The sequence below is a fragment of the Colossoma macropomum genome, unplaced genomic scaffold (genome assembly GCF_904425465.1).
Source record: "Colossoma macropomum unplaced genomic scaffold, Colossoma_macropomum, whole genome shotgun sequence".
Lineage (NCBI taxonomy): Eukaryota > Metazoa > Chordata > Actinopteri > Characiformes > Serrasalmidae > Colossoma > Colossoma macropomum.
Genome location: NW_023494791.1, coordinates 22970309 through 22996993, shown reverse-complemented (window position 1 = coordinate 22996993; position 26685 = coordinate 22970309). Strand labels below are relative to the sequence as shown.

General features: G+C 39.2%; 1 protein-coding gene across 6 annotated transcripts in view; it reads left to right on the top strand.

The window, feature by feature from the left end:
* The window catches only part of bmpr1aa (bone morphogenetic protein receptor, type IAa), a 36483-nt gene that overhangs the window by 6830 nt on the left and 2968 nt on the right, over positions 1–26685 (top strand). For 5 of the 6 annotated variants that reach the window (XM_036574467.1, XM_036574465.1, XM_036574469.1 and 2 more), the window contains exons 2-12: positions 883–1002; positions 9816–10074; positions 22144–22312; positions 22453–22555; positions 22662–22758; positions 23066–23159; positions 24307–24445; positions 24545–24737; positions 25010–25307; positions 26089–26264; positions 26462–26592. In XM_036574467.1, the coding sequence (XP_036430360.1) occupies positions 10005–10074; positions 22144–22312; positions 22453–22555; positions 22662–22758; positions 23066–23159; positions 24307–24445; positions 24545–24737; positions 25010–25307; positions 26089–26264; positions 26462–26592 (1470 nt within the window). In that variant the 5' untranslated portion in view covers positions 883–1002; positions 9816–10004. The remainder of the gene's footprint in view (positions 1–882; positions 1003–9815; positions 10075–22143; positions 22313–22452; positions 22556–22661; positions 22759–23065; positions 23160–24306; positions 24446–24544; positions 24738–25009; positions 25308–26088; positions 26265–26461; positions 26593–26685) is intronic. The other variant, XM_036574470.1, reaches the window with a different exon arrangement.

Below are 26685 nucleotides of genomic sequence, written 5' to 3'. Positions count from 1 at the left end.
CAAATGCATCTTACGTAATGATATAATCTAAATCAATAGTCCTCAGACACCCCCAAATGATGCTTCAAATTTTTGCTCTGTCTTAAAGTGTTACTCAGTGGGCTTATTTTGATACGTCTAATAGGTTATTTATTATAGTATCAAACAGTAGTGAATAATTTTCCTATTTTCCTCTTTTACAGTGTTCTGTCTGGTAAATTGGGTAAAAAGAAAATTGTGGGATATATCATGTCCATGCTGAAAGATTCTGATGTGCATAGTTATTAAAAATTGACCTTTGATGAAAACACATTTATTCAGGTCATGCTGAAATGAAAGAAATACATAGTCTTGGCAAGGCACAATGGTATTGGTGTATTTCTGTCCAAAGATGTTTTGCGTTCTTGTATAACACTTTTTTTTGTGGTTTGATACTTGATTCTAAGGTCGAGATTCAGTCTGATTTTCAAAATTATGTGCCAGCCTGACTTCTCAGACATGAAGTTAGCCTAAACCAAATTTCAGTGTCAATAGAAAATCATTATTGGAAATTCCTTTCAGGGTAGGCTTAGACTTAACCTGAGTCTGGGAAATTGGCCCTATATGTGTTAGAAATATCTTGATTCTACAGAACCCTAATTATATACTCCACAGATACTGTTTTAAATTTTGGTGCAATTTTGAACTTTACATTTTTGAAACTGTATTGAAATGGTTACTATTGGTAATTGTTAAAGTTAACCGTTTTGCCAACAGGAGTCTACAGTATATCTCATGTTCAAAAATTGGCTTGAATAAAAATAATATTCCCTTTTCCCACTTTCACAGTGTTTTGTTTAACAGATTTGATTGCAATTCTTGACAAAATACTGTTTCTCTGTTCTTGTTCTGAACCCGTTGCAGTGACGATCCAGATGCCAGTTGGACATTTTGCTGTGTAAATCTGAATGACATCAACAACCTGCCACCGTTTTCAACACATGTTTCAGCAACATGGCTCCAAGAAATGGATGTATCATTATGGTATGTACAACTGTACTCTGTAATGCAGTTAGTATAAGTGATACAGTTCTTAGGCTGAGGTCAGGCCTTCAGATTTAGGGTTTTACAGTTTTTAGTTTTACCTACAGTTTCTCAGAGGTGACTTGATTTGATACCTCGTACAAGCTAAGGAATTTTTTTTTGTTTCGATCACTTTAGGGGGCCTTGTGTTATGATGAGGTGAAAAGTTGCTTATTTACAGAATATTTCTAATTGTGAGGAAAAACTTTAAATTCTTTAAGAGGATCTGGATTTCTTCATAAACGACTCATGATAAAGTATTAACAATACACACAGCATGCATAGTGCATATTTTTTTGTAGTTTCTGGACACTTCTGTCCATTTCTTCCTTTATACAAAACTGTTTTGGGACAGCTGCATCAGTGCTGTGTAGGGATGTATTGATACTGATAGATGTGTAAATCTCTAGTAAACCATTTTGTTACCCAAGTTATTTCATTTTATTTCTGTTTTCAGTGTTTAAAACACCCTGATGGTGTCTTTCCAAACTATTTCAAATTAGCAGACTCTCAGCAAATTTTACAACCAGCTGTAGATGTTAACTGATTGCGCTAGTATCTAGCCTTATAGTACAAATGCCTAGCTAACTAACTAGCAGGCACTATATGTGTACACACAGAGCAAGTCTGCTTGGATCTGTCTTGTGTATCATGAATAACAGCAAGCTTGCAGTCATCACTGCATCACTGTGATGGTAGCATTCTGCCCATGCTGGTGGGTAACCGTGCAGATTCAGGTTTTGGTTTGTTCATTTTATTTTATTATTTTTTTTTAATCACCTTTTCAGGGATACAAACCATATTTTCTTTAATGACCTTGAAATTGCATTGTGTCTAACCTTCTGTGGCTAGATGCTAGAGCTAGATTCTACTCCTCTGCCGCACATGGTTATATCACACTGCTGTATCAATGATCAGATCGGCAGTGGAATAACCAGATTATTGGGATCTAAATTTGGTGCATATTTACCTTTCCAAATAGGTTGAGAATTTTACTTAAAAATGAGTACCCACCACATTGAAAAACCGAACACTTGGAAACAAACATTTGCTAGGCAGTTACATCCTAATGTCTGCACCTCAGCCAAACCTGGCAGCTCATGAGGCTGAATTAAATGAAAAGGTAAATGCTGATGTGACCTTTTATACCGCACAGTAGCAGGAACGTGCACAGAAATGACAATTTTAAGCTTTGAGTGATTTTTTTTTGCTGCATGACTTAAGTGCTGTGCCTCCAGTAGTATGTACAAAATACTTGGGTGATGAGAAATACTTGGTATGAAGAAACACTAATGCATTGCAAAAAATTTTGCCTAGAGTTTTGCCTAGGCTGATTTTTAGCTGGATACAGTTTAGCCTTCCTCTATCAACTTATTTCACTCTCAGACTTGACTAATAGCTCATATTGCACCTAGGTGCTCCACCAGTTAACTTTTATTCCTTCCCTGCTGCGTACTGTGGTCCAGTGTACTCAATTTTGTAGCCTTAAGTATGCCTGGTCAGCTAGCTCTACAGGAGGCAGCGTTATGATGATTAATAGTACCGGCTTTTAGAGTAATGGAGAGCCAGAGATGAGAAGCAGAAGGAAAAGAGAGGATGATGGAGAGAGGGCTGGTCAAGGGGCACATCTCAGTGTGCCTCAGTATTCTTATGCTAATCCATTCCCGGGATGAGGCGCAAAGCAGCCAAACAGACAATGGCAGTGGAGCCAGAAAGTCTGCCCTGCAGTGTAGCAAGCCTTGAAAGGCATGTCGGGCAGGACGCCGACATGGAGGGAAGGTAGCCGCGGCACACTGAGTGCTGCCTGCAAGGAGGGGCCCCAGGAGGGACCAGGGAGCCCGGCCAAGCCAGGCAAAGAGAGGAGGGGGCAGACAAACACCAGACCATGCTGGGCAGGCAGTGGTATCAACTACATGAGCTGTGATATTGAAGGATAAGTGGTATTTCTTTGACACATGGTTCTCTGCTGTTCACTGCACGGCTGTATTCTGTCTTTGAAGTAGTATATTTTAAGTACTATATACTGTTTTGATACTACAAAAAATACAAGGTAATATCTGAAAGATTAAACTTCACGTTGCTAATGGAAGTATTTGGTAATACAATTTTTTTAATACAAGAGGTTTTTTTAATACAAATATGCATAATTGCTGCTGTATAGACCATGTGGTTGTGTGTGTGTGAGAACAAATTTTACTATCGCAACACCAGCATTAACGGATTGGGTGACTGATTTGAGGTACCCCTGCATTGTGTAACCTTTCACAATGGGGAGCAGACCATATTCCTCCCTGAGGATGGCTAGACGTCGCTGGCTGGCTATAAGAATCTGCTCAGGTGCACCATGGTCACATAGTACAATGCCTTCTTTGATTCTTCTGCCATTTACAGAAATGTATGGCGCCAGTGAATGCTCAACTTTCAGCAGTGTGTAATGAAACACTGAACTATATCTCATCTTAAAACTGTCTTTCAGTGTGGTATAGACTGTTTAGAAAGATGAACTGATTGAGTGATTACATGGATTCTGTTCATAGTGACAAGGCATTTGTTCACCTTTTATTTAGTTTTAATGTATTTGCACGCATGAATACTTAATTTTGCACTCTGCTGGTAATTGGTCCCTAAAATGCTGTGAAAAAATAACATTTTTTATAACTGTCGTTTTCTTACAACTAGCTGTCATTCTCCTTTAACCTACTCTTCCACACACTGTTGCATCAGATGAGGTTTAATGTACACTAAATATCCAAATATTTCCAGACACATCTTCAAATTAGTGAATTCAGCTACTTTAAGGTGCACCAGTTGCAGACACAGTTGTTCAGCTATGCACATACAGCTTGTATATTCTCCATAGAAAACCTTTACCCATGGAACAGGACGCTGTGGAGCAGCTGCTCATGAGCCTAAGGTCACCATGCCTTGTGCCAAGTGTCGAGAGGTATAAAGCCTTCAAGCACTGGGGTGTGGAGCAAAGGAACTGGGTTCTCTGGAGTGATGGAGCTCCATCCAGTACCTTTGGGATGAGTTTGAGTGGCCTGTTATCCAGAACTAATCATCCTGTGTCAGTGCCTAACTGCACTAAGGCTCTTGTGGCTGAATGCAATCAAATCCTCACAGCAATGTCCAACATCTAGTGGAAAGCCTTCTCAGAAGTGTAGAGGCTGTTCTTTCAGAAAATTTCCTGTGAATATTCTAGATTTCACAAGGAATGTTGGGTAAGCAGGTGTCTACAAATGTTTAGGCATTAAGTGTATTTCTTACACGAGGTTTGAAGTCCACCTACAGTATTTTAGACTTACAGTGGTGCTTTGGTGTTTTTTATTTTGTTTTATTATTTATTTATTTATTTTTTTTACTTAGTCTGTGTTACACATAATGATCACTTTCTTTTAGGGTAAAAGAACTTTACAGTAAACCCTTGACCTCAGTTAACTTGGTTTGATGCGTGGTTTAAGTGGTATGAGGTTTCTCAATAGCTTTTTTGTCTGATTCATCCCCCTAACAGCCAAATATTTCTCCCACACACATTGTAGGTGAGAGGTTTTTTGTTTTACTTTACAGTAAGCTGTGTCTCCATCAACCCAGGGCTTGTCTGTGCTGGCTGAGCCATTCATACAGAGGGATTATGCAACATCTGTCTGAAAAGTTTTCATAAAATTAAAAGTAATTCCTAACGTTTGTCTGCTTTGCAGATTTGCTTTGAATACTAGAGTTAAATCAGATGTGTTAAAGCAAGAGGGTAATCTCATACGGTGATTGGGAGCCACTGCTGTAGGCAATTGAGATCACTCATTAATTTGAAATGATCTTAGGAAGGGTTTTTAGTTAATTGTGATTTACCATTTAAAAATATATAATGATTTGTCATCTCCTATAACAGTTTAATTATCAAGAACAGTTAAAAAACTCATGTGCACCAAGCCATGGAGAGGTGCTGCAGAGAGTCATTATCAAATAGGTTTGCAAGTAAACGACAGTTGCGTGACTATAGCTTATAGCAAGTTTCTGTAGGCCAACCAGTTACCAATCAACACAGTCTTGAACAAGCTTTTTTATTCCTTTATTTCCACCATTTCAGCAGTGAGGCACAACTCTAGGTTTTCTGTATTCAACTCGACAGCTCAATAAGACAGCACCAGAGCTGATAACAAATTCAATTTTTGAGTAGATAAAGATTAATGGTTTGATAAATTAATAAACTGTACAGAGTAATATCAGGTAGCTTGACAAATGGACTGTTTCAACACATCTTACCATCAGCCTGTTTCACATAATGAGGGCTAATGTACTGAGAAAATCATTACTGTAATTTTTAATTCTTTGATTAAAAAAAGTTTTGTATTGCATTGTAAAAGTGTATTCACCAGTTTCTTTTTCAGCTCTTCCATTCCACCTTAAATGATGCACCATTTAACCTTAATGGTGCGTCGACACGAGAAGGTAACTACAGGACCATTTAAGGTGAAATGGAAAATGTTGAATACAAAGCTGGCAAATAAAAAGTCAACTTAAGCTTCATCCCCTTTTCTGCAACATTCTGTGAGAAGTTTTGTTTGTTTTTGGTTTGCTTTTTTTGTTCCATTTACTGTTTCTAATCATTATTCATTGCAGACAATGAACAAGGTGCAGAGCTGTGCAGGACATAGAGATGTTTTTGTGACTATAGTTTGTGCTCACAGCAGCTGATGAGCAGCGTTGACATTGTTTTAAACCTGGTAGTTAAACAAACTCATGCTACCTAAACTCATACTCTTTCCTGCTTTACACACACCTCCGTCAGAATGTCCCTGAAGCCAATTGCATTGAAAAAAACACAGTCAAGAAGTCTATTTCAAGCATTTTGACTATAGGAGAGTGTAAGAATACCAGCTGTGTTGAACAGTCTTTCTGTCGCGGTGCTGGTAGCACACATGCACCGGTAATTGCAGGCAGTTTATACCAAAATGAGAAACAATATCTTTTGTGTTTTCCACCAAATAAGTGTTTTCCTCACCATCAGTGACATTTTTCGAACAAGTACATGCCAGGTTCAGTCATGATTTTGTTCTCAAAATATAGTGATATTAATGGTGTTCCGTTCCCTACCAAGAAGTTATCATTCTTTACCAAGATTAAGCATTTTTGCCTGACCCAAGTCTGTTTATTTCCTTGAGATTTCCGTGTCCTTTACAGAGGATCCAGACAAGTAGTGGGTCACATTAATTGTTTGTTTGAGTCTCATATATTTGGTTGGCCAGAATGTTTGTTTATTTCTGTGGTCAGTGGATCATCTCCTTACTTGGGTGTAAGTGTCTTCTGTGTAAGGAAATTCAGCTTTGGTAGAAGTGATGAGCCAGTCATGTAATCCTCACTGTAGAGGATATCTGTAAAGTCTGCTACAGGATTCAGAGCCTCATTGAGGCTCTCAAGCATCGCCTCATCGTGCCAGGTTAGTGTAACGGGAGGGCGCCTATTTTTAGCGAAGACCTGCTTGGTTGCTGGGGCCTACTTCAAAATGTGTTCCACCATCTTCTGTTTTGATCCCCATCTGTTCGAGCAGTCCTGCACGAAAAGAATGAACATTCAATTATTTTAATAACAAAAAGAAAAAATTGGCAAGCAGCCAATAGATATTTCTCTAAATGTTGAACGCGAGTTAATGATGACTATGATTAACTATGTTGATAAATGTAAAATGAAACGTAACTGTGTATGGAGGCTTTTTTCCATTAGGATTATTCTTGCTGAGGTCAAACTGTTTGGGAAGTCTGAATGTTTTATTGCTCTGCCAGCTGTGAGGAAAAGTGCTGTTTCAACACCATGCAACTAGTGCTCTCGGATTTTATAGAATTTGTCACTCAAAGATGTCAGAAACAACTCTGCCAGACCCAGTTTAGTTTTTTGATGGTCTTAAAAAAATGTTGGAAAGATGACTTTTCTTCAATTTCAAGTTTCAAGGAAGCTTATTGTCACTCAGGTACGTCTCTGGGAAATAGCTGGTCTTGAGGCATTTTGATTCTAATTTCCACTCACTGCTGTAAGTGTGCAGTAACAGACATTAGACTGTAATTTAATACTTGAGCACGTCTAAAGTCAGTGCCAAATACTGGGCACTGTAAACCATTTATTCCACATCTGAGTGAACCTGGTTGTTGTAGCTTGGAATGGCTGTTTGGGTGAAGTATCTGAGGCTTCGTAATTCATCCTGATGATTCACCGATGTTACCAGTTCTTCAAAATTGGCCTTCTGAATTGTGCTGAAACCACCTCTCTTGCCCCTCTGGCTGTCTCTGTCGTACTTAGAGTTGCCAAAGGCATCCTTGATGGAGGGTTGTGATTGAGGAAGAGGCTGGGAGCTGCTTGTTGTCTGTGGACAATGTGAAATGTTCAGTTGAAGACTGATGTTACTACCGTTACTATCTTTTTTTTAAGATTTTTCTTACAGATTTGGCAGAATCTTTTCATCAGGTTTAAATTCAAATTGCCAGATTGGAGCAAGCAATTTTTTCTTTTGGATAAATTCTGGCATTTTCTTTGTGCAGTTATGGTCACAACAGATGAGTTCATAAAGAGGTTAGTGTGTTTTGTCCAACCCGTGTGGTTATGAATAGCTACAACAACATGGACAAGCTCAACAGTTTTCTTGAAAAATTTCAAATTTCTGTAGGCTCTTTGATCTCCATCAGAAGTTAATTTGTTGAGTGGTATTTTTGCCAACATTCTGTAAAGTTTTTCCAGCCTCACAACAGCAGAGGATGGATGGGTCTGTTTCAGTGGTTGAGGTATGTTTTTAATTTCTTGGGCCACCTCATGGCTAAAGGACATTTAAAAGTGAGAGGTTGTTAAACAGTCTTCCAGGCCTGGAGCTTCTCCATGGACTTGTTGAAACTCCCTGATGGTAATCAGTTGTTTCAGCAAAGCCGCACACACTTGGACCTTGGCCCTTTGTGAAGGTGCCTCGATGGCTGTCTTGTCCCTTTGCCTTGAGGAGGCCCACTTTGTTCCCTTGTTATCCAGTCAGGGATGTGTGAAAAGTGGGGCACAGGTCGGGGCTCTTTGTCCCCCTCGGGCAAATCAAAAGTGACAGACACCGGCCCACGCTGCCACTAATTTGCCCTCCCCTCGGCAGAGGCTCTGCTCTGAGCCACTAATTGCGGAGAGACATACAAGCCTACAAGGGAACAGACACATCATGTTATTAACGCTGGATAGGGCCAGTGCGGGTAATTGCGGAACATCCTTCAACAAATAATTTGGGCATGTTACGGTATTCAAGAATAGCGCCAGTCTGACAGGGGTTGTGGGGTCAAGTCTGAAAAAATGGGGGAAAAAAAACAAGAGGCAGTGATGGGCAGCATTAAAAAGGAGAAAAAGATTGAGTGAGTAGTCCAGCACCTTACCTTCCAGAGATCCGTGTTCCATCAGTGATGGTGTACCTCTTAATCTCTTATAGTTTCAGTAAAGGTGTTCATCAAGATCACAAGTACTCCAAGTTGCAAGTAGCGAAGAGAAGTGATTAAGCGTAGATTGTGTTTGAATTATACATTATTGATTTTTTGTTTAAAGAAGCCATAGTCCCAAGGCAGTCTGTGTCATCTGGACAAACAGAGCTACAACTGTGGATTCAACCATTCTCACAGAGAAAGGCAGCATGTTTTAAATACAAGTATTCAAGTGCATTGATATAAGATTTGTTGCAGGTACATGTATAAAATGAGCGGAATATGATGCTAGTACAGACTTAAAGGTTTCAAATAATGTGTAGGAGTGAAAAGCATTAAATTGATGAGCATTGCAATAGATGAGTCCATAATAACGGACAAAGATGTGTAACATCAATAATAAAGTTATAATAAAAGTTATTTACAGAACTTCTCATATTTTGAAAATATTTTTATATATTTTGAGAAAAAAAACTGTCAAGTGGTTCCAAACTTCTGAACAATATGGTGTATATTACAATAGAGATACGACTAGGTGGAATTTACTGCCTTCGATTCTTTGAGCATGGTGCACACAACAAATCAGACTCACTTTATAACATATACCTTATAACATTATGAACTTTATGATGGATGGGACTTGCCAAGTTTTTAAACTCCTTTGGTGTGAAAGGCTGTTCATGCAGCATCATGACTGTATTCTACTTACAGGTACAGTGCACCAGTGAGCTGGAATTTATTACAGGACTCTGTAAAGCTCATTTTGCTCTTTTAACTCGACCAATTTAAATTTCTAACTGCTTACTCTGTTGTTTTATTAGATTTGTTTTCTACTGAATCATTTTGTGTTTATTTTGATTATAGAATTGATTGTTTTTAAGTGCCTTCCATGCTTGTGTAATTATATCATTTTCTTGTTACACTTTTATTACAGATTTTTTAGGTTTACTCTTTTCTGTCTGTTGTATTTGAATAACGATTAATGATGACATTGTAAATGAGGGTCACCCTCAGTGTACCCTGAGTTTAAATAAAGATTGGCTAATTAATATTGATGTTCCACATTATTTATTTTACTTTTTTCTTTTTTTTTTTTTCTGGCAATTTCAAGTGAAAATGGACTGTAATGCTGCTTCCCTCCTTTCTTTGCTCCATTTTTTTTTTTCTCTAGCAGGGTCATTTAAATGATGTTCTGGAAAAGCACATTTACCAGTTTTGTAATTTTGAGTAATCACCAGGATTCTATGCAATAAGCAGTAAAGACATCATGTATTGTTTGACATTGCAGGAGAACTATATGCATATTTGATTCATTGTATATCCCTGTTCTTTCTTCTTCCTCTTTAGTGCCATGGAATAGAGGGACCTTGTGAGGACAAAGCTCTGAGTTTCTAGTGCCGTCACAACCTCTTCACTCGTCCTCTCCAATTTTCTGTCAAGACATCTCTTTCGGTCCTCAAGCCACATTTCGGACATCTCAAAGAGTCGGACACACCTGCTAGCCCTAGTGCTTATACCCAAAGTTGCTGTTTAAGAATGACCCGGTTTCATTTCTTCACAGTCGTTCTGGCTGGAGTCTGCGTTCTTCTGTGTCCTACAGCTGAAGGTAAGGCTGCTGTCCTGTTTTTTTGTTTGTGTGATTAATTTATGAAGATGTACTCAGGAACTGTTAGTCATCAAAACACTATAAGGACTACGCTTTCTTTTTAGTGTGCCCATCATGTAGCTTTGTAATTGTGATCAAAATCACTGCCTCAGCTGCCTGGAGACATAAAAAGTTCAATACTCTGCTGTCACTTTGGTAAATATAATCGAATAACGTTGGGTCCATTTGCAGTTTTATTATTGCATGATTATAAAAGCTTCAGCCAAATAGTCGCCAATTAAATGATTCAGTTTTAGACTCTGAGTTCAAATTTCACATCGATGTTGTGTTTGAAACCAGAGTACTTTGTTACTTTGTGTCTTTTTTTTCCCCTTTTTAATGTAGCTTTGTTGTCACAGGGATACAGAAGTGAGATATGGTTGTGGTTTAATGCCTCAGTGTTTTTTTATAATGTGGACTGTGATGTGCAGTGAAACTGATATCATTGTTTGCTAGAGGTCAATAAAAAGGGCTTGCTGTGCTACTGCTCCCAGGAAAGCGCACCAGTGCCGGTCCTCTCATTCTGTACCATAAACTCACCTGAAGCGGCTGTAAAGAGGAGTCTCAGAGCCTCGTAAATGGCATCTGAACAAGATGTGAGATGTGCAGAAATAACTAAAAAAAGCTGGTTTCAGTATCTGTTGTTTATGAAAAGCTGGTTTCATATTTATACTGTTATACACATGATGTAATCCAGGCCAGCTGCGCTTTTTGTTTTGATACAAGCCCAGGTTTATAGGCAGTCTAACTAGCGTACTCGTAGTGCTTGTGTCTCTCAACCCAGGAGTATACTTCAAATGAAAACATTTTAATGCAAAGCATCTTTTTGGCCGAAAGGGTGTGAAACTCCTGACCACTGCATCGTCTGTTCTGAGACCTCTGCCTCACTGTGTGACTGGTCAGCATGGTATCCCGTTCCAGCCTGCATCACTGTACAGAGGCTTTAGCAGTGCTGAGACTTGCACTGAGTTCTTTTTAAGTAACAGCATGTTCAGCGATAACTTGATTTTGTTTAGTTCTTACATGTTTAGCGTAAGCTGGCCTTACTTTTGAATCGATTCTGCTTACTACTATTCTTTTACGTAACTGCCCTGCCTTAAAAGTGACTGTGAGGGTGTAAAATACTTTTTTAAGGTGAAGTTTTTGCCTGAGATTCAAGGGCATTTTAAACACAAATGGGAATACATACCAAATTAAAAAAAAGACATTTCAATCTTAGTTGCAACAGTAGTGGTCCATTTTATTTATGGATGAGCACGCTGATCATGCCATTAGGTCAAAACCAGTGACTGTTTTATTAGTACAGTTGTGGAGTTCCATCCCATTTCCATTGATTTACACATTATTTGGGGGCATTTTTGTCCCTGTACTTAGGTTTTAATGGGTAAAAATGTTCAGTGCAGGCGTAATTTTCCCCCTTTGTCCTTGGTTACTTCTGAGACTGTCCCGAGTCACGTTCAGTGACTCATAAACCGTTGCTTTCTCTGAAGTCCCCCAGACCAGCACCACTACAGGAAGCTGTTGAACTGATTGTTGCTGCTCTCTCTTCCTTTTTTGCACATAGACTATTTCCTGTATAACACTGTCAGACTCGCTCCAGGGCATAGACTCTTCCAGACCATTGTTCTCAGGAAATACTCACTCTCAGTGGTTTCACTTGCTTTCAGCTCACTTGAGGATGAATGAAAGCAGGGTTCATTCCAAGAACAGCTTAATTAATAAGGGATCTTTTGATCCTGCTGTGGCGTCTTTAACACCTCACTTTTTGTCTGAGATATTGGCATGTCAGCTCCCTAAGAATTCACCCATACTTGTTAATTGGCCTGTATCGCTATCGTTATTTGTTTGTTATTCAAGTGTCTGACGTTTTAATGAGCTGTTGCTGTAGCAGCATCTTGTAAAAAGCTGCTGCTAGGTAACGCTGTTCCTACCAGCCTTTGTTTCACCCACTTTCAGCCTCAGAGTCTTATCAGTTGAGACAATCTTATAATGTTCATTTTACCCAAAAGGCTTGTAAAGAACTAAAGAGAGAGTGAACTCCCAGCCCAGGAGGATAGAAAGCTGCTAAACTAGCTAGTTGTCTTTTTTGCCCACAGAGATTGCCGTTGGTTTACACTGTTCTGATGTACCCATTTTCCCCTAACTCATCAAAAATGGCTCAGGTGAAATTTCAGGCAGCTGTTTAAAACCCTGAAACTTAATCATGAGGATAATGCAAGGTCACAATGGGGAAAAGGAGGAAAGCCCTCTTGTTAGCTGCTACCATTGTTATTACATCAGGGTGAGCTCTTCAGGCTAATGAGTAATTTCTCACACACGGTTAATGGTTAACAGTTTGTCTTACTGGAGTGTAGTAAAGGTCAAGATAGCTGTTCTTTCATATCACTGAATGCTCACCGTTAGGCAGCTGCATACAATTTGTTATTTAGAAATAATACATTTATTTGTATGAGCAACATTATTTAATCAGATAAATCACTTTGCTATATGCAAACATTCTTTTTTTTATTTTCCAAGGCCTGTGGTAGTTATATAATTATATTTGTACAACTAGGGCAGGTCTTGAGCTGACAGATGCTAGCTACTACTAAATTAACTAATGTAAAGAACACTTTGTTGAAATTGCAGTTGCATTGTTGCAGTATGTAATTGCATATGGTCTTGCACTATTTTTAAAAAACACTTGTGAACATTTTGATTTTATATGGTTAAAGGCCTGCATTATTTTGGTTATTTGTGTATTGTGGTTTTCTGCAATTTCAGTATTCTGATGGACAACAGTAACTACATTTACATGCACACAATAGATTAATTACATAGTTAGACTTGGAAACTGGATCCAAGACATTTACATTAGTTGTTTAAAAGACTAATCCGTTATACCCCGCCAACACATGAAATGCCCTTTTTATGACACACATGAGGCTAAGTTCACTTTACAAGCCTCATTGTTCACTTCTGATTTTTTGCTCATGTCCATATCTTGATGGTTCCCATTAATGTGGGTATGGGACATCTGTTGTTAATGTGAACGAACCTGGGTTCTGAAATAACCTGCATGCGCACAACCTAATCAATAACGTCACGTGAATGAATCACGTACATCATGAACAACAAACTAACCAATCAGCAGAACAAGCCTCTGCCGCCAAGATAATTAGCTGTAAACCGCTCTCAGCTGTTCATTATTAGAGCAAGACGAAGGCAGAAAGGTCAGATGCTTTACTTTTGCCCCATTTACTGGCTCTACCTTCAGGTTAGGCACTGCTGTCCAATCTAGGACCACATGGCTCAGGTCAGGTTTGAGAATATCAGATCTGTGTGACTTATTAATTATAACTTTCCCTTGCGCACTTCGACTTGCCACTTGTCTGTGTGTCACACTTACATTACACAAGTGGCCACTCACAGCAGAAGGGAGGAGGGTTATTCAAATGGAGCACACTTGCCCAGCAAAGTGTTACGGCTTTGAGATGTTAAGCAATCTAAAGTATTTTTCTGTTATGGCTTATAATATGCTTTGTCTGCCATTATTTTCAAGTTTGAAAACAATAAACATTAAACAATAGAAGAAGAAAAACAACTGTAAGAGAAGTAAAAATCAGCCGCAGTAGTAGGGAAAGGGATGATGAAAAATTGAACTGTATTTAGGGTTAACGAAAAAAGTTAAGTCAGCTTGGTGAACGTATTAAAAACCGAAACTTAGACCTTATTTTCTGAGAGTATGAGAGATATTCATTTTTTTCTATTCAAATGGAAAAGGCTTCCCGCCGAATTGACAACACGCCGACATCAGACGCATGCTCCTCTAAAAACTAGTCAATATCAGGTATGGGGAGACGCAGCCCACATAGGTGATGACGACAGGACGTAGGTTTGTCAGGCAAAGTTCTGTAGTGTGGTCACTAAATATTAATGTGAAACCAAAACTAACCGGATCAAATGTATGCAATGTAACAAAAACATGAATCTTGGTTCAGACTTTGGTCAGGACTTTCAGGTATGAAAACACCCCGAGGTGGCACCAGGGAATTGATGAGGCTGATGGACAAGAGCTTGTAAAAATTGCTATTGAAATGCTCTGCAAGGTTTGACACCAATAAAAAAAGTTTTAAAACATGCTCATGAACACTAATGCTGTCTTATAAGCTTATGCTGGCTCCTATGGTTTATTTTGATTGCTCCTTTAGGTGCTCGGTGTTCTGAGCTGAATCAGACCATCAAGCTCCACCCCACAATCACACATGCAGCTCTGCTGTAGGGCCTACATCAGCTCTGTAGAGCTCCCATGAGAGTCTGTGTTTCTGATCCTTTTTACCGGAATGGACTAATACCTAGTGTCTGTGTCGTTTTAAGTCACACAGGATAAAAACTGATAACTTCTGCTCTGGTACTACTCAGTGGATCCAGTTCCACCATATTCAGTGTTCCACCATATTTAGTGTTTGCTAAAGATCAAAAGCATGGCTGATTTGATGTGATGTATTTAGTGCGTTAAAAATCGCTCTTTTCATTTGTAAAAATGAATGTAAATGTAAAAAAAAAAAAGTTCTTGTGACATTAAACTAAAATTAAGAATGAAAAATCCTAAGCTAACTGAGCTTACTCCATGCAGCTCACAGGGAGCTCACTGCTGCATGCGTAAATCAGGACTGTAATTTCAAATAATGGATTAGAGAGCAGTGTGCTCACTCATACAAAAAGGAGAGGGGGAAAAAAAATTATAAATTGCACTTACAGATATTATGGCCAGTATTGTTTATATCGATAAACTGGTCCCAGCCCTAACTAAATCTTAGTCGGGCCATGACAGTGGAACTGTCTTATTCACATAATCATAGCTTAGTTACACTTGTAGTCTTAGTCAGACACATAACAATCATTGGTGTGCAGAAAAAAAAATGTACTCATTGTCTGAGACATGGGCTTTTAGATTTTTTGATTACTCTAAAATATATTCCACACATCGGTTGATTACAGAAATAATTTGCTGTAGCAGTAATTGCAACAGGAAATATTACAGCAACATGCCATATTTCAGAAAAGGAGAGGAGGCTTTTAAGAAGAAACTCTTCCTTCACAGTACAAAGATTCAGCCTATAAGCTGCATTTCTTGCTGTATATGGCAGGCTGTGAACATGCAAAAGTGACTAGTAAACTACACTGGCTATGTTTACATGCAAAGATTTTTGCCAATCCGATTGAATACATTCCGATTACAGATCAAGACTGAGGTGTTTATATGCTCACTCTATTCAAAAATCTGATAGAAAATCTTTGTTTGCATGCTCGCTACAAGTAATCCGATGCAAAATTACATGTATGTTTGGAGTACCACTCAGAGTAAATGTTACCATGACAGCGAACATCACGTGACGTCCAGTCAGAGTGAGAGGACTTTTCAGTTGGCACGCTTGTGTTTTTAATTGCTTTAAAAATATGTCAGACTCAGGATAGTGGCAGCTCTTGTAGCAGAGCACAAAACTTCCACTAGCATGGCACTACTTTTGTCTGTTTGAATTTAAGAGATGTAAAAAATTAAATAAATAAATATTGTGATATTACAGTTTTGCACATCACCCATCCAAATTATAAAATCATCCCAAGATTTATGGAAGCGTGTTTACAATTTACAGTGTATAGAATCAGTACACTGTGCTTATAAATACTTAGTGTCATGTAATTACAGATGAGTTTAGAGCACTCGTGGACCCTTTGCTTTGTTTTTCTGTGCAATGAAGTAATGAGACAAGCCTCCTTTTGCCCCGTGTCTCTTTTTAAGAAAACAGCAGCAGCACTGTGTGTGTGTGTGTGTGTGTGTGTGTGTGTGTGTGTGTGTGTGTGTGTATCTGGCAGTAAGTGGAGAGGCTCATTACGGGGGGAGGGTGCTTTGCCAGACCTCAGACTCCACTGTGACTGCAGGCAGAATGAAGCACACATGTGGATAGGGGGCCAGGAGCTCAGATGTTTCCTGGCAGCCTGACAGGCATTCGTCTCTGTCTGTCATGGCCCTCAGCCAATCACAGGCCAGCAACTGGGACCAAGGCCTTTGGCTAAGCTAGATATCTTCACTGTTGTCAAGTTGAAGAGCTTGAAAGGTGCTGACTTTGTCAGAGTGCAGTTCATCCAGAGGTTGACAGTACGACTCAAGCGTGTTGTCATCGTTGCTGTCGTCTTTACAGCGAATGTGACCTCCATGATATAGTTATTCGCTTTTGGGCGCTTTCGGGTCATGACTTACAGGCCCCAAAGGGAGAGTCAAAAAGTAGTGAGTGGGAGTCCGAGGAAGCAAGGGAGAGTGGGAGGCCTTTCTGGTTTCTATTTGAGGCCTGACTCGTTTGATCCCCTTCCAGGCCTTTCCTTACTCTAACTTTCCACCCAGGCTTCATGCTCTATCCTGAACTCGCCAGTCGTCAACAGTGGGACCATTTTTCTCAGCCTGGGATCAAGGCCATGCCACCACTTGTACAAGGGTTATTGGTTAGCTCGGCTACAAAAATGACCTCATTTACATTTCCTGAGTAGTTGTATTAAGTCTAGACAACCTAACTGTCCTTCTGAGTTTGTTTTTACGTCATGGTACTGCGAAATGGGAGGCTGTATGCAACTGAGTTGGTAAGCTGAAAGGCATGGGCCCACATGGACAAAGTATTCTAAGTGTACACCTTCCATATATGGCAGACAGCTGACTGCAGAGCAGCATTCTTCCTCTGAGAGGTTTGATACATAGGACCATGGAGCCTTTCCCTCTCCCAGCAGAGCACTGTGCTGAATGCTTCATTACAGTTAAGTTTGTAATCTTGCTGCTCTTTTCCCTGTGCTGATAGAGAGTGCACTTCAAAGGCAGGGTCTCACAACTTCATGATTAGATCACATTTTATCAGTCTATATAATTGCTCTGATTCCATTAGGTCATATTTTCTTAGGGTGTTTCCCCCACCCTGTTATTCGTACAATTGTAGATCTTTTTTGTGTGCCTTTTTGAAGTGTTCAGCTATATAAGTTAATTTAAATAACAAATTCTTTTCACATTAACTGATCAAAATACCAAATGGTGTGGGGGTTTTTATTAGTTATAAGTTAAAAAAAAAACAAATAATGTACAGTTAAAATCAAAAAAGTAAAAAAAAAAACTTAAATAAACCTCGTCTGGTGTTTTTCTTCTCCTATCACATAGTTAATCACACAGTTTATTATATAATACTACTTTATCGTAATAGTTTATCACAAAGCTCTGATGATGTAATGTATTTTGTTTCGTTTAGTTTTTTTAGGCCTGTGCCCATTGACAAGTTACACTGGCTTTACACAATGAAACTTCCTGAGTTGCCTGCAACATAATTTCCTTCCAACTTGACATTTATGTAAAGCAATTCAAAAGCAAAGTTGCATGCAACACATTTAGTTACTCCACTAGCTCAGATATCTTGACACACTGTATCGTTTTCTCTATAAAGTCATCCGCAAGGTGCAGTTCACATTTTTTGGATCATTTTTGTCATCTTCATATAAAACTACTGATGTTGAGTCAGTCGGGATGTGTTATCGACGTTTTGATTGGCTGTTTCATGAAAACTGTTTCACAAAGTTGAGACTCTTGCAACTGTTGCGACTAAGTTTCAGGTGAAATTATGCAACTTGTTTAATTTAGTTTCATGTAGGTTTCAAGCAACTAAAGTAAAAAAAAACTGATTTTATTTTATTTACACCATAGCAGGACAGTAAGATCCCCATACATAAACATAATTAAATTTGTAGGGTGTACATGTAGGGAGATGTTATATCTTACATTAGCACCATGTTTATTGTGCCTAGAAATTTTGTAGAATGCAGCTGTTGAGCTCTGCTGCTTAAGCGTCTTTGTTGCAGGCAGATATAATGTTCACAAAATAGCCAGTCATCTGTTGTACTGTGTTTTTTTTTCTAGGACATCCTCAGACCATAGCATCAGTTTTTTTGTTTGTTTTTTTCAGACCGAGTACGAGTACATGCTTCTAAGTTCTTGCTGGTACTGATACCATAATGAGTAGCCTATGTATGGAGTTTTATGTCTTTTGATTGCTGGTTAAGCTGTAAGTTGAGTGTCCTCTAAAGCCAGACAGAAAGCTCAGTTTCCATTCAGATGTTTTGCAAATGTTGTGCACGTATGCAAAATTTTGGCAGAAAAAAATCAAATTAAGTTGTGTTTCCATCCACTACAGTTATGCAAAGAAATTTTAGATGACGTAAACTACCGTGATTAGGGGCTGCATCGAAATGAGCAGGGTAAAAGGATTGAACTTTATTTTTTGCTTTAGGTAGAATTATCCTTACACCTATTGCAGCCTCGAGACATCGGGCAGCTAATAAGGGCTGAAGTCTCTGTCCCATCCCAGTGACGTCCACCCTGCGTCCGGGAACACAAACGCACCAGACAATTCCGGGAGTACATTATGCAGAGCTGTTTTCAAACAGGCTTTAGATTAGCCATGATTGGACTATCCATAGGATCAGACATTTCCAGTCACCAGCTTGATAAGTCAACATTTAGTTGGAAAATCCTTTTCCATCAATCTTTTTTGCATTTCAGATTTTCAACCTGTGATTTATATGCTCACACAGTATGAAAACATTCGATCTGATTCTGTGTGTAACACAGACAGGTCTGTCTACAGTAGCTTTGCTAAATTGTGTCCCACTGTGCACTAAAACCAGGCGGTAATGTAATTGGGTAGGACTATATGGTCTCTCTACAGCTTATTTTATAAAGACAGCTTAAAAAAACATTACTACTTTAATGGTAATTTTTAGGACTCCCACTTAGATTCCCAATTCACAAACAACACTTGCTTCATAACTATGTTCTGTTCGCATGGTTGAACAAGTAGAATTGTGATTATTGAAGTGTATTGTGCATGGTGGCATGCAAAGCCAAAGTGCAGTCTGTTGAACTGCTATAGAACTCTGCATTCTTTGTGTGTGCACAGTATAAAGTGAATTATAAAGTGAGCCGAAGTGCAACAGAGGCTCCTTTATCTCCCCCGGTCGCAATTTCATTACTGAGCCCTAATAGAATTAGCCCTAAGAGTAGAATCCAGACAGAATTCCAGATCAACAGCAGCAGCACATGGATGGGCAAGGCAGAATAAGAGAAGACAAGCTGGTAATGAGATCTCAGAGTGGAATTCAGCTGATAACCAGAGTGCCATGTTGCTGAGCCTCTGAGTTCCTCACACAGCGGCTTGGGGAGTGATTAGCTGTCTTATGAACAAGTCTGGACTAGAATGACTAGCATAAAGTCATGCTTCAGAGGAAGTACTTGCAGCAGCCACAAACACACACACACACGTCTTTGTTGCATCTGGCTGAAGAATTGCCACCTTAAAATACGAGCAAAGAAGTGCAGAGGGGAAGAGAAAATGAACAGGGGTTCAATAAAACGTGACAGTCACTGGTGTAGAGATGGATGTGATTAAAAGATGATGTCATATCCTTTGGAGCTTTGCATTGTAGTCTAATTACCACCTCAGCCCCTTATGGAGTAGTTATTTAACTACAGGCCACTATGCAGCGTTTATAGTCTGTTAAGGATTTTATGTCCCAAAGATCAAGATTTGACTATATCAAATCAAGCTAAACATGTTTGTAATTCGCAATATCGTTAAATCCTCAATGACCTGCCCCATTATGACATGGAAAAATATAGTATACAGTAGCAGGTATTCACCTACAGTCTTAAAAATGGTGGTTCTTCAAGGGTTCTTTAGCAAAGAAAATGGTTCTATATAGGACCATGAACACTCAAAGAACCCTTTGCGTGATTTAAAGGGTTCTTTGGGTTGTTAAAGGGTTCCTTAGAATGTGCTGTAGATGGTTCTATGGTTCTAAAACTTTTTTGAGAAGGGTTTTAAAAGGGTTCTGCTAGGGCTGGGCAATAAAACAATAACGATAATTATCACAATAGAACTATTCCTCGTTAGAGCGATAAGACATGTTCGATAAATTTTCAATATAATACACCATTCTCACACTTCCTCGTTCTAGCGAAAGGTCTGGTTTCGTTTTCTACTGCAAGGAAAGAGACACTACTCTGCTGTCGCCAGGAGAGGGTGCACTTCAGAGTTTTTCGACATGATTAGCGAGGGAGGGGGCCACAAGTTAAAAAAAGGGTTGCCAAATATACTTTAGCAACGTCTGAAACGTGGAGTTATACATTCCCTGTTTGAGTGGAGCGACCGGCGATCTGTGCTCCTGTGTGAGTGACAAGATAAGTGAGTCCTACAGTGAACTCACCTCTTTCTGTACATCCTAACAAGCTTTAGCAGTGTTAAAGCACGTCTGCTCCTCATAACTAAAGCGCTGTTACAGCGTCAAACAGTCATATTTTAGTATTAGTGCATTCCCAACCAACGAAAGTGAAAGAAATGGGTTCCTGATTTAAACAAAAGTAAACTGAGGAAGCTGTGAGGCATTGGAGAGCGAGAGAGCGCTAGCTTTCCAGGCTAGCTGTTTTTAGCAGCTGGCTAACTTGAAGCAGCGCTCCGTCACTCCACAATACGGCGAATTGATGATACTATAGATCAAACAAGACACAAAAGCAGAGATTTCAGTTTAAACATACCGAAAAGGAGGACTCTGTCTGGTGTTAGATATATTGTGGTTCATCCCCTCAAACTACTACAATAGAATAGAGAAATCCAGTCGCACTAAGGCGGTGTGATCCATCACTGACATACCGAGCTAGCTAATGTTTGCTGTTCATACTAAACTGACGTTGTTGAGAAACTGAACAGTTTAGCACTGTTGTTGGCCACTTGTTTAGGATTTGTAACCAGATAGTCTAGCACTCGTCACCAGACAGCTAAAAATAATCTATTCTTTCTTAAATTATGACTATTACAAAATAGCCATGCTTTTCCAGCTGGTAAAAACAGCTCACCAGATACTCTCTCCCACTATCCCATGACAGATTTGTGAAATGTTCCACTGTTTGGCGAGTGTTTGTCGTGTTCCGACCATAAAGGATAGTTTAAAACAGCAATTAACCACCCAGGAGCAAAAATCAGCCTTCAAACTTGAAAGAAAAAATGATTTGACATTCATTGTGATATGTATCGATATCGAACAATATGAATTTTGTTTATCATGATAACATTTTTGGCCATATCGCCTAGCTCTAGGTTCTAGTATTGTTATGATGTCGAGCCTCTAACAATAGAAGAACTCTTTTTGGTGCTTTACAGGACCTCTTTTCTCAGTTTCTCACGTAATAAACGTCCAAAAAGGATCAAACCTACATCTCCGCACTAATTAAAAACGTAGAACAAACTACAACCAGATAGCTCTAAAAATTGTCAGTCATTAAACTTGCTGAACATAATTTTTTGGAAATGCAGATCATTGATGCTTTAGGGATTGTCTAAACAGTGCATAACATATTTATCATGTATTTGAAGCTGCTGTCTTTATGACAGGTTATTTGATGTGATTTTTAGCTAAATACCTTGGGCAATAAAACTTGGAATGTTATGTACCTTTTTTCAGACACTTCCATGCTGACAAATGCATGGGTGATCTGTATTTCTGAGCCATTTAACAATCAACATATTTTAAATATATTTGGTTGTAGTTTGTTCTCTGTCTTCAGACTACTGAGAAATATAGGTTGGAAAATTTTGGAACATTTTTATTTGTTTTTCAAGGAGAGAAAATCAAATATCCAGCATTTTCTGTTTTTGTTTGTGGTAAAGTACAATATATACTAACGATTAGCTGCAAAGCAGTTGTTACTTAGCAGCTGGTGCTCAGCAGAATGATCAAGTTGTGAGAAGACTGTGCTGTTATCACAAAAAACAGCACAACTAGAAAACCTCAGATTGTGCTGTTTGAACAGACTGTTGTATAAAAACCTTTTGATTGCCTTTAATTACACATGCTTTTTCAGTGCTCTGTGTTGCACTCTCGTCTGCGTCACTGTGATCTGTTATTACAGGTAAGAATTACTGCTGTTTCTGTGGTCAGTGTAAAGTGTTTTCTCCTCTCTTGTTCCAGGAGCTGGACAGAATCCAGATCACGTGCTGCAGGGAACGGGCGTGAAGCATGGCCCTGACTCCAGAAGGCCAGGGGCTGATACAACTGTGGAGCCTGAGGACGCTGCACGCTTCCTTAGCTGCTACTGCTCTGGCCACTGCCCGGAGGATGCCAAGAACAACACGTGCCTGTGAGTGACCACCTCAGAGCTGTGTGTGTGTGTGTGTGTGTGTGTGTCTGAAAGAAACAAACATTCAATCATGTAACCAAACATTCACTTTTGAAAGATGTAAATCTTTTCCGTCATCTAATAATCCATTAATGTTGCAGGACAAATGGCCAGTGTTTTGCCATTATTGAAGAAGATGAAAATGGTGATGTTTTCTTAAGCTCTGGCTGCATGAAGTATGAAGGCTCACATTTTCAGTGCAAGGTAAAACGGGTGGCTTTGTTTATTGATGGGGAATCACTCATAAAGCTGTCATATTCAAACAGATATATAGAATAGTATTTAACAGCAAATCAACTTAATTGCCCAGGATTCACAGTATGCACAGACAAGACGAACCATCGAATGCTGCCAGTCTGACTTCTGTAATCGAGATCTGAAGCCTGAGTTGCCTCCTCGAAACCCAGGTGAGATTCCACCCCATCACATGATCTTGACAATAGCACAGGTGAGCCCTCAGGGCTTGGCATGGGAAGAACACCTGCAGACAAGTGAACTATAATGCACATCCACTGCTCCATTTTTCTACACTGCATTTGTTGCCAGGAGAATTCACAGAAGCACTCAGTTGTATGGCTTTGTCACCTTATCTGACAAAATTTTGTGTATGTGCTCTTTTTGTTTGTGATGACAAACTTATGCCAAAGTGTGTCAGAGGCTTTGTTGTAAGTTAATATTACTGAAAATTTGTCTCTGTTTGCTTTTGTTTTGAAGAGACATTCTTTAGCCCACACTGGCTGGCATTCCTCATCTCAGTCACTGTGTGTTGCTGTACTCTCGTCTGCGTCACTGTGATCTGTTATTACAGGTAAGCCAGTCACCTGGTACGCACTCCTGAGGTCAGAGAGGTCGTTTTACAGGTGTTCATCTGTGAGATTCTGAAATTAACAGCCATTGTCTGCATTGTAGCATCATTGTCATGTAAATTTAAATCGTGAAGATTTTAGGGTTGGACAGGGTATTGAATATTTATGAACGTTTTTTTTTTATACAAAATTAAGCAACATTGTGAACACATTGGTGATGTTAGTGCACTTTTAATGCATACCGTTGAGTTGTAGTAGTCTTGTGCATGTTAAGCCTGATAGCGTGAAACTTAATAAACTCAATAATGCAACATGTAAACAACAAGTTCTCATTGTGGCAGAGCCATTTAAGTTGGAACAGAACTTTTGAACATGAAGCTTCAACGTACTATCAGATTATCGCAAATAGGATTTTGCAGTGCTTTGCTTTATTAATAAGCACTTTAGTTGCTGGGATAAACTAGTATTTTGATCATCTGTAATATACTTACAATATTTATTATCAGTACATTTTATGGAATTTTCAGTCGTTGCAGGCAGACAACACCGTCCACCCTCCTCTTATATAGTGCTGAAAAGTTCCTCTACTCGCTGCTGCTGCTGCTTTCAAGAATGTTTAACACACTTTGGGCGAGCTTAGCAAGCAAGCTGGAAATCTTTCCACCAACTCAGCAAATCTCTCATGACATAATTTTTTTTTTTGCATCCAAGTTTGTATTTTCTGTTGCATTTTATAAAGTTTTAGTCCAACTCATGGTTCTTCTTACCAAAAAGCTGAAATATGTTGCAATACAATGCATTTTTTTTTTTTTTAGCAAACTGCTAAAGCCTATTTTAGACATGAACAGATCAAATTAATTAGATCTGAATTTTGAATTAATCAGTTCGTTAATTTGAACTACTCATTTTTCAAATCAGAAGGTAAGCATAGAAATAAAAAAAACGTTATGTATTTGAATAACACTTTTGAAGATGGAGGATGCCCCCATCACGGTACTGCTTCAAGCAAGATGTTATGCTTTTTGTGCCTGAGTAATAGCAAATGTTGTGTTGCACTTTTGATGAAAGACCTAGTTTGTGGTTAATTGGTGAGACTATGGTCAGTAATGTAGATCATGTATATCACTGAGTTCTGTATATCTTGCTCAGGTATAAATGGCAGACAGAGAGGCAGCACTACCACAGAGACCTGGAGCAGAATGAAGACCTCATTCCAGCTGGAGAATCTCTGAAAGACCTCATCAACCAGTCACAGACCTCAGGCAGTGGTTCTGGGCTCCCCCTGCTGGTGAGCAGCTTCAAATGCACTCTGCCATTATAAATCAGTAGAGCTGGTGTCCTGTGTGATGATGTTCTTAATCCTGTGTGGTGTCTGTCTCCATTTTAGGTGCAGCGCACTATTGCAAAGCAGATCCAGATAGTGCGTCTGATAGGGAAAGGCCGGTATGGTGAGGTGTGGCTGGGTCGCTGGAGGGGGGAGAAAGTGGCAGTGAAAGTGTTCTTCACTCGTGAAGAGGCCAGCTGGTTCAGAGAGACTGAAATCTACCAGACTGTACTTATGAGACATGAAAACATACTGGGTACGTGTGCTTAGGATCAGGTGAGACTGTTGACAGTCCAGCAGTCCACAAAATATGTAATCTTTAAAGAGTGTGTGTGTGTGTGTGTGTGTGTGTGTGTGTGTGTGTGTGTATGTATATATATATGTATATATATATATATATATATATATATAGGGGTTTTAGATCATAACTAAATCTTTTTTTTAACTGTTGCTGACATTGTTGTTGGTTCTACTGAAACATTTCCAGCCTTCTGTGCCTGTTCTGATTTCTCAATGCTGCTTCAACAGGTTTCATAGCGGCAGATATAAATGGTACAGGAGCCTCCACCCAGCTGTACCTGATCACAGACTACCATGAGAATGGCTCTCTATACGACTACCTGAAGTTTACCACCCTCGACACACAGGCTCTGTTGAAACTGGCCTACTCTGCAGCCTGCGGCCTTTGTCACCTCCACACTGAGATCTATGGCACACAAGGCAAACCAGCCATCGCTCACAGAGACCTGAAGAGCAAGAACATCCTCATCAAGAAAAACGGCACCTGCTGTATTGCCGATTTGGGACTGGCAGTCAAATTCAACAGGTTCTTAAGTTGCTTTTTCTTTTGAATAAAACTGTTGCCCATTTATTCAGTTTTTATTACAAAATATTTAAATGAAATTGCATAGATCAAGTCTGCTATTTTGCATTTTCGTTGTTTAAAAAAAAAAAGTAAAAAAGGGAAATGTAGGAAAGGAAAAAAATGTATTATAAGCTTTTGTTATCACCATCACTGCCTACATTTCCAGGCCTTATATTTCTTGAAGCCCAAATATTTAACTTATTTAACTTAACAGAAAGAAAACATCAGACATTTACAATTATGGGTGGTCTTGGTCTGATTTTGGAGGGAATATATAATCCAGTGAGCAGCCAACTTTAGCTAGTAGTTTCTTTTTTCACAGTTGTGGGCAGCAAGCAGTGTTATGTTGACTTTAGCATTTTCACTTTAAGAAGAAGGAGATCAGGCCATCGTTTGGTGTCGCTTGGTGAATTTAAAGGGATGAACTTGGCGCAAAAGTGAAATTAACCGCCACTGAAACCTAATTCATTTTTCAAGCAAATTTTATTCACGTTTGGTCTGACCACAGGTTGAAGCAGCTTATCAGAATTTATTTATTCATTTATTTATTTATTTATTTATTTATTTATCTGTACTTGCGATCAGTGTGTGTTCGTCTTACCTGGTAATGAAATGGGAAACATTGAGAAATATGAAACTAAAAGCTTGCTCAACTCAGCTTGATCCTGCCAGACATGTAATTACTGTGCTATCTTTTTCTGTCTTCTTGCCACGACTGATTTGTCCTTCTACTCTCCCTTAGTGATACTAATGAAGTGGACATTCCTCTGAGCACTCGAATGGGAACCCGCCGCTACATGGCTCCAGAGGTTCTAGATGAGACCCTGAATAAGAACCACTTCCAGGCCTACATTATGGCTGATATTTACAGCTATGGGCTGGTCATATGGGAGATGGCCAGACGCTGCGTCACAGGAGGTAGTGATTAAAACATGCTAAAAAAACTGAAGTATTCTCTTTATATAATAACAGAACAGCAGTAGTTAACTCGCTGGGTTAAACTGGCTAAAACCAGAGATTTCCCTGATTTAGTAGTGCTGAAATATTGACCTAGATAGATAAATGCGTGTAAAAGGAGAACACACTGGTACTTACTGCACTGTTACTGTTTTCAGGTATAGTTGAGGACTACCAGCTGCCATACTATGAGATGGTCCCTCCAGACCCTTCATACGAAGACATGCTGCAGGTAGTGTGTATCAAAGGCCTGCGGCCAACTGTATCTAACAGATGGAATAGCGATGAGGTGAGTGTGGAAAGGCTCAATTCTTCTGCAGCTTTGCATGTTCTCTTATGTAGAATCTCTTTTTATTTTCTAATCTATTTAATTATTTCCGTT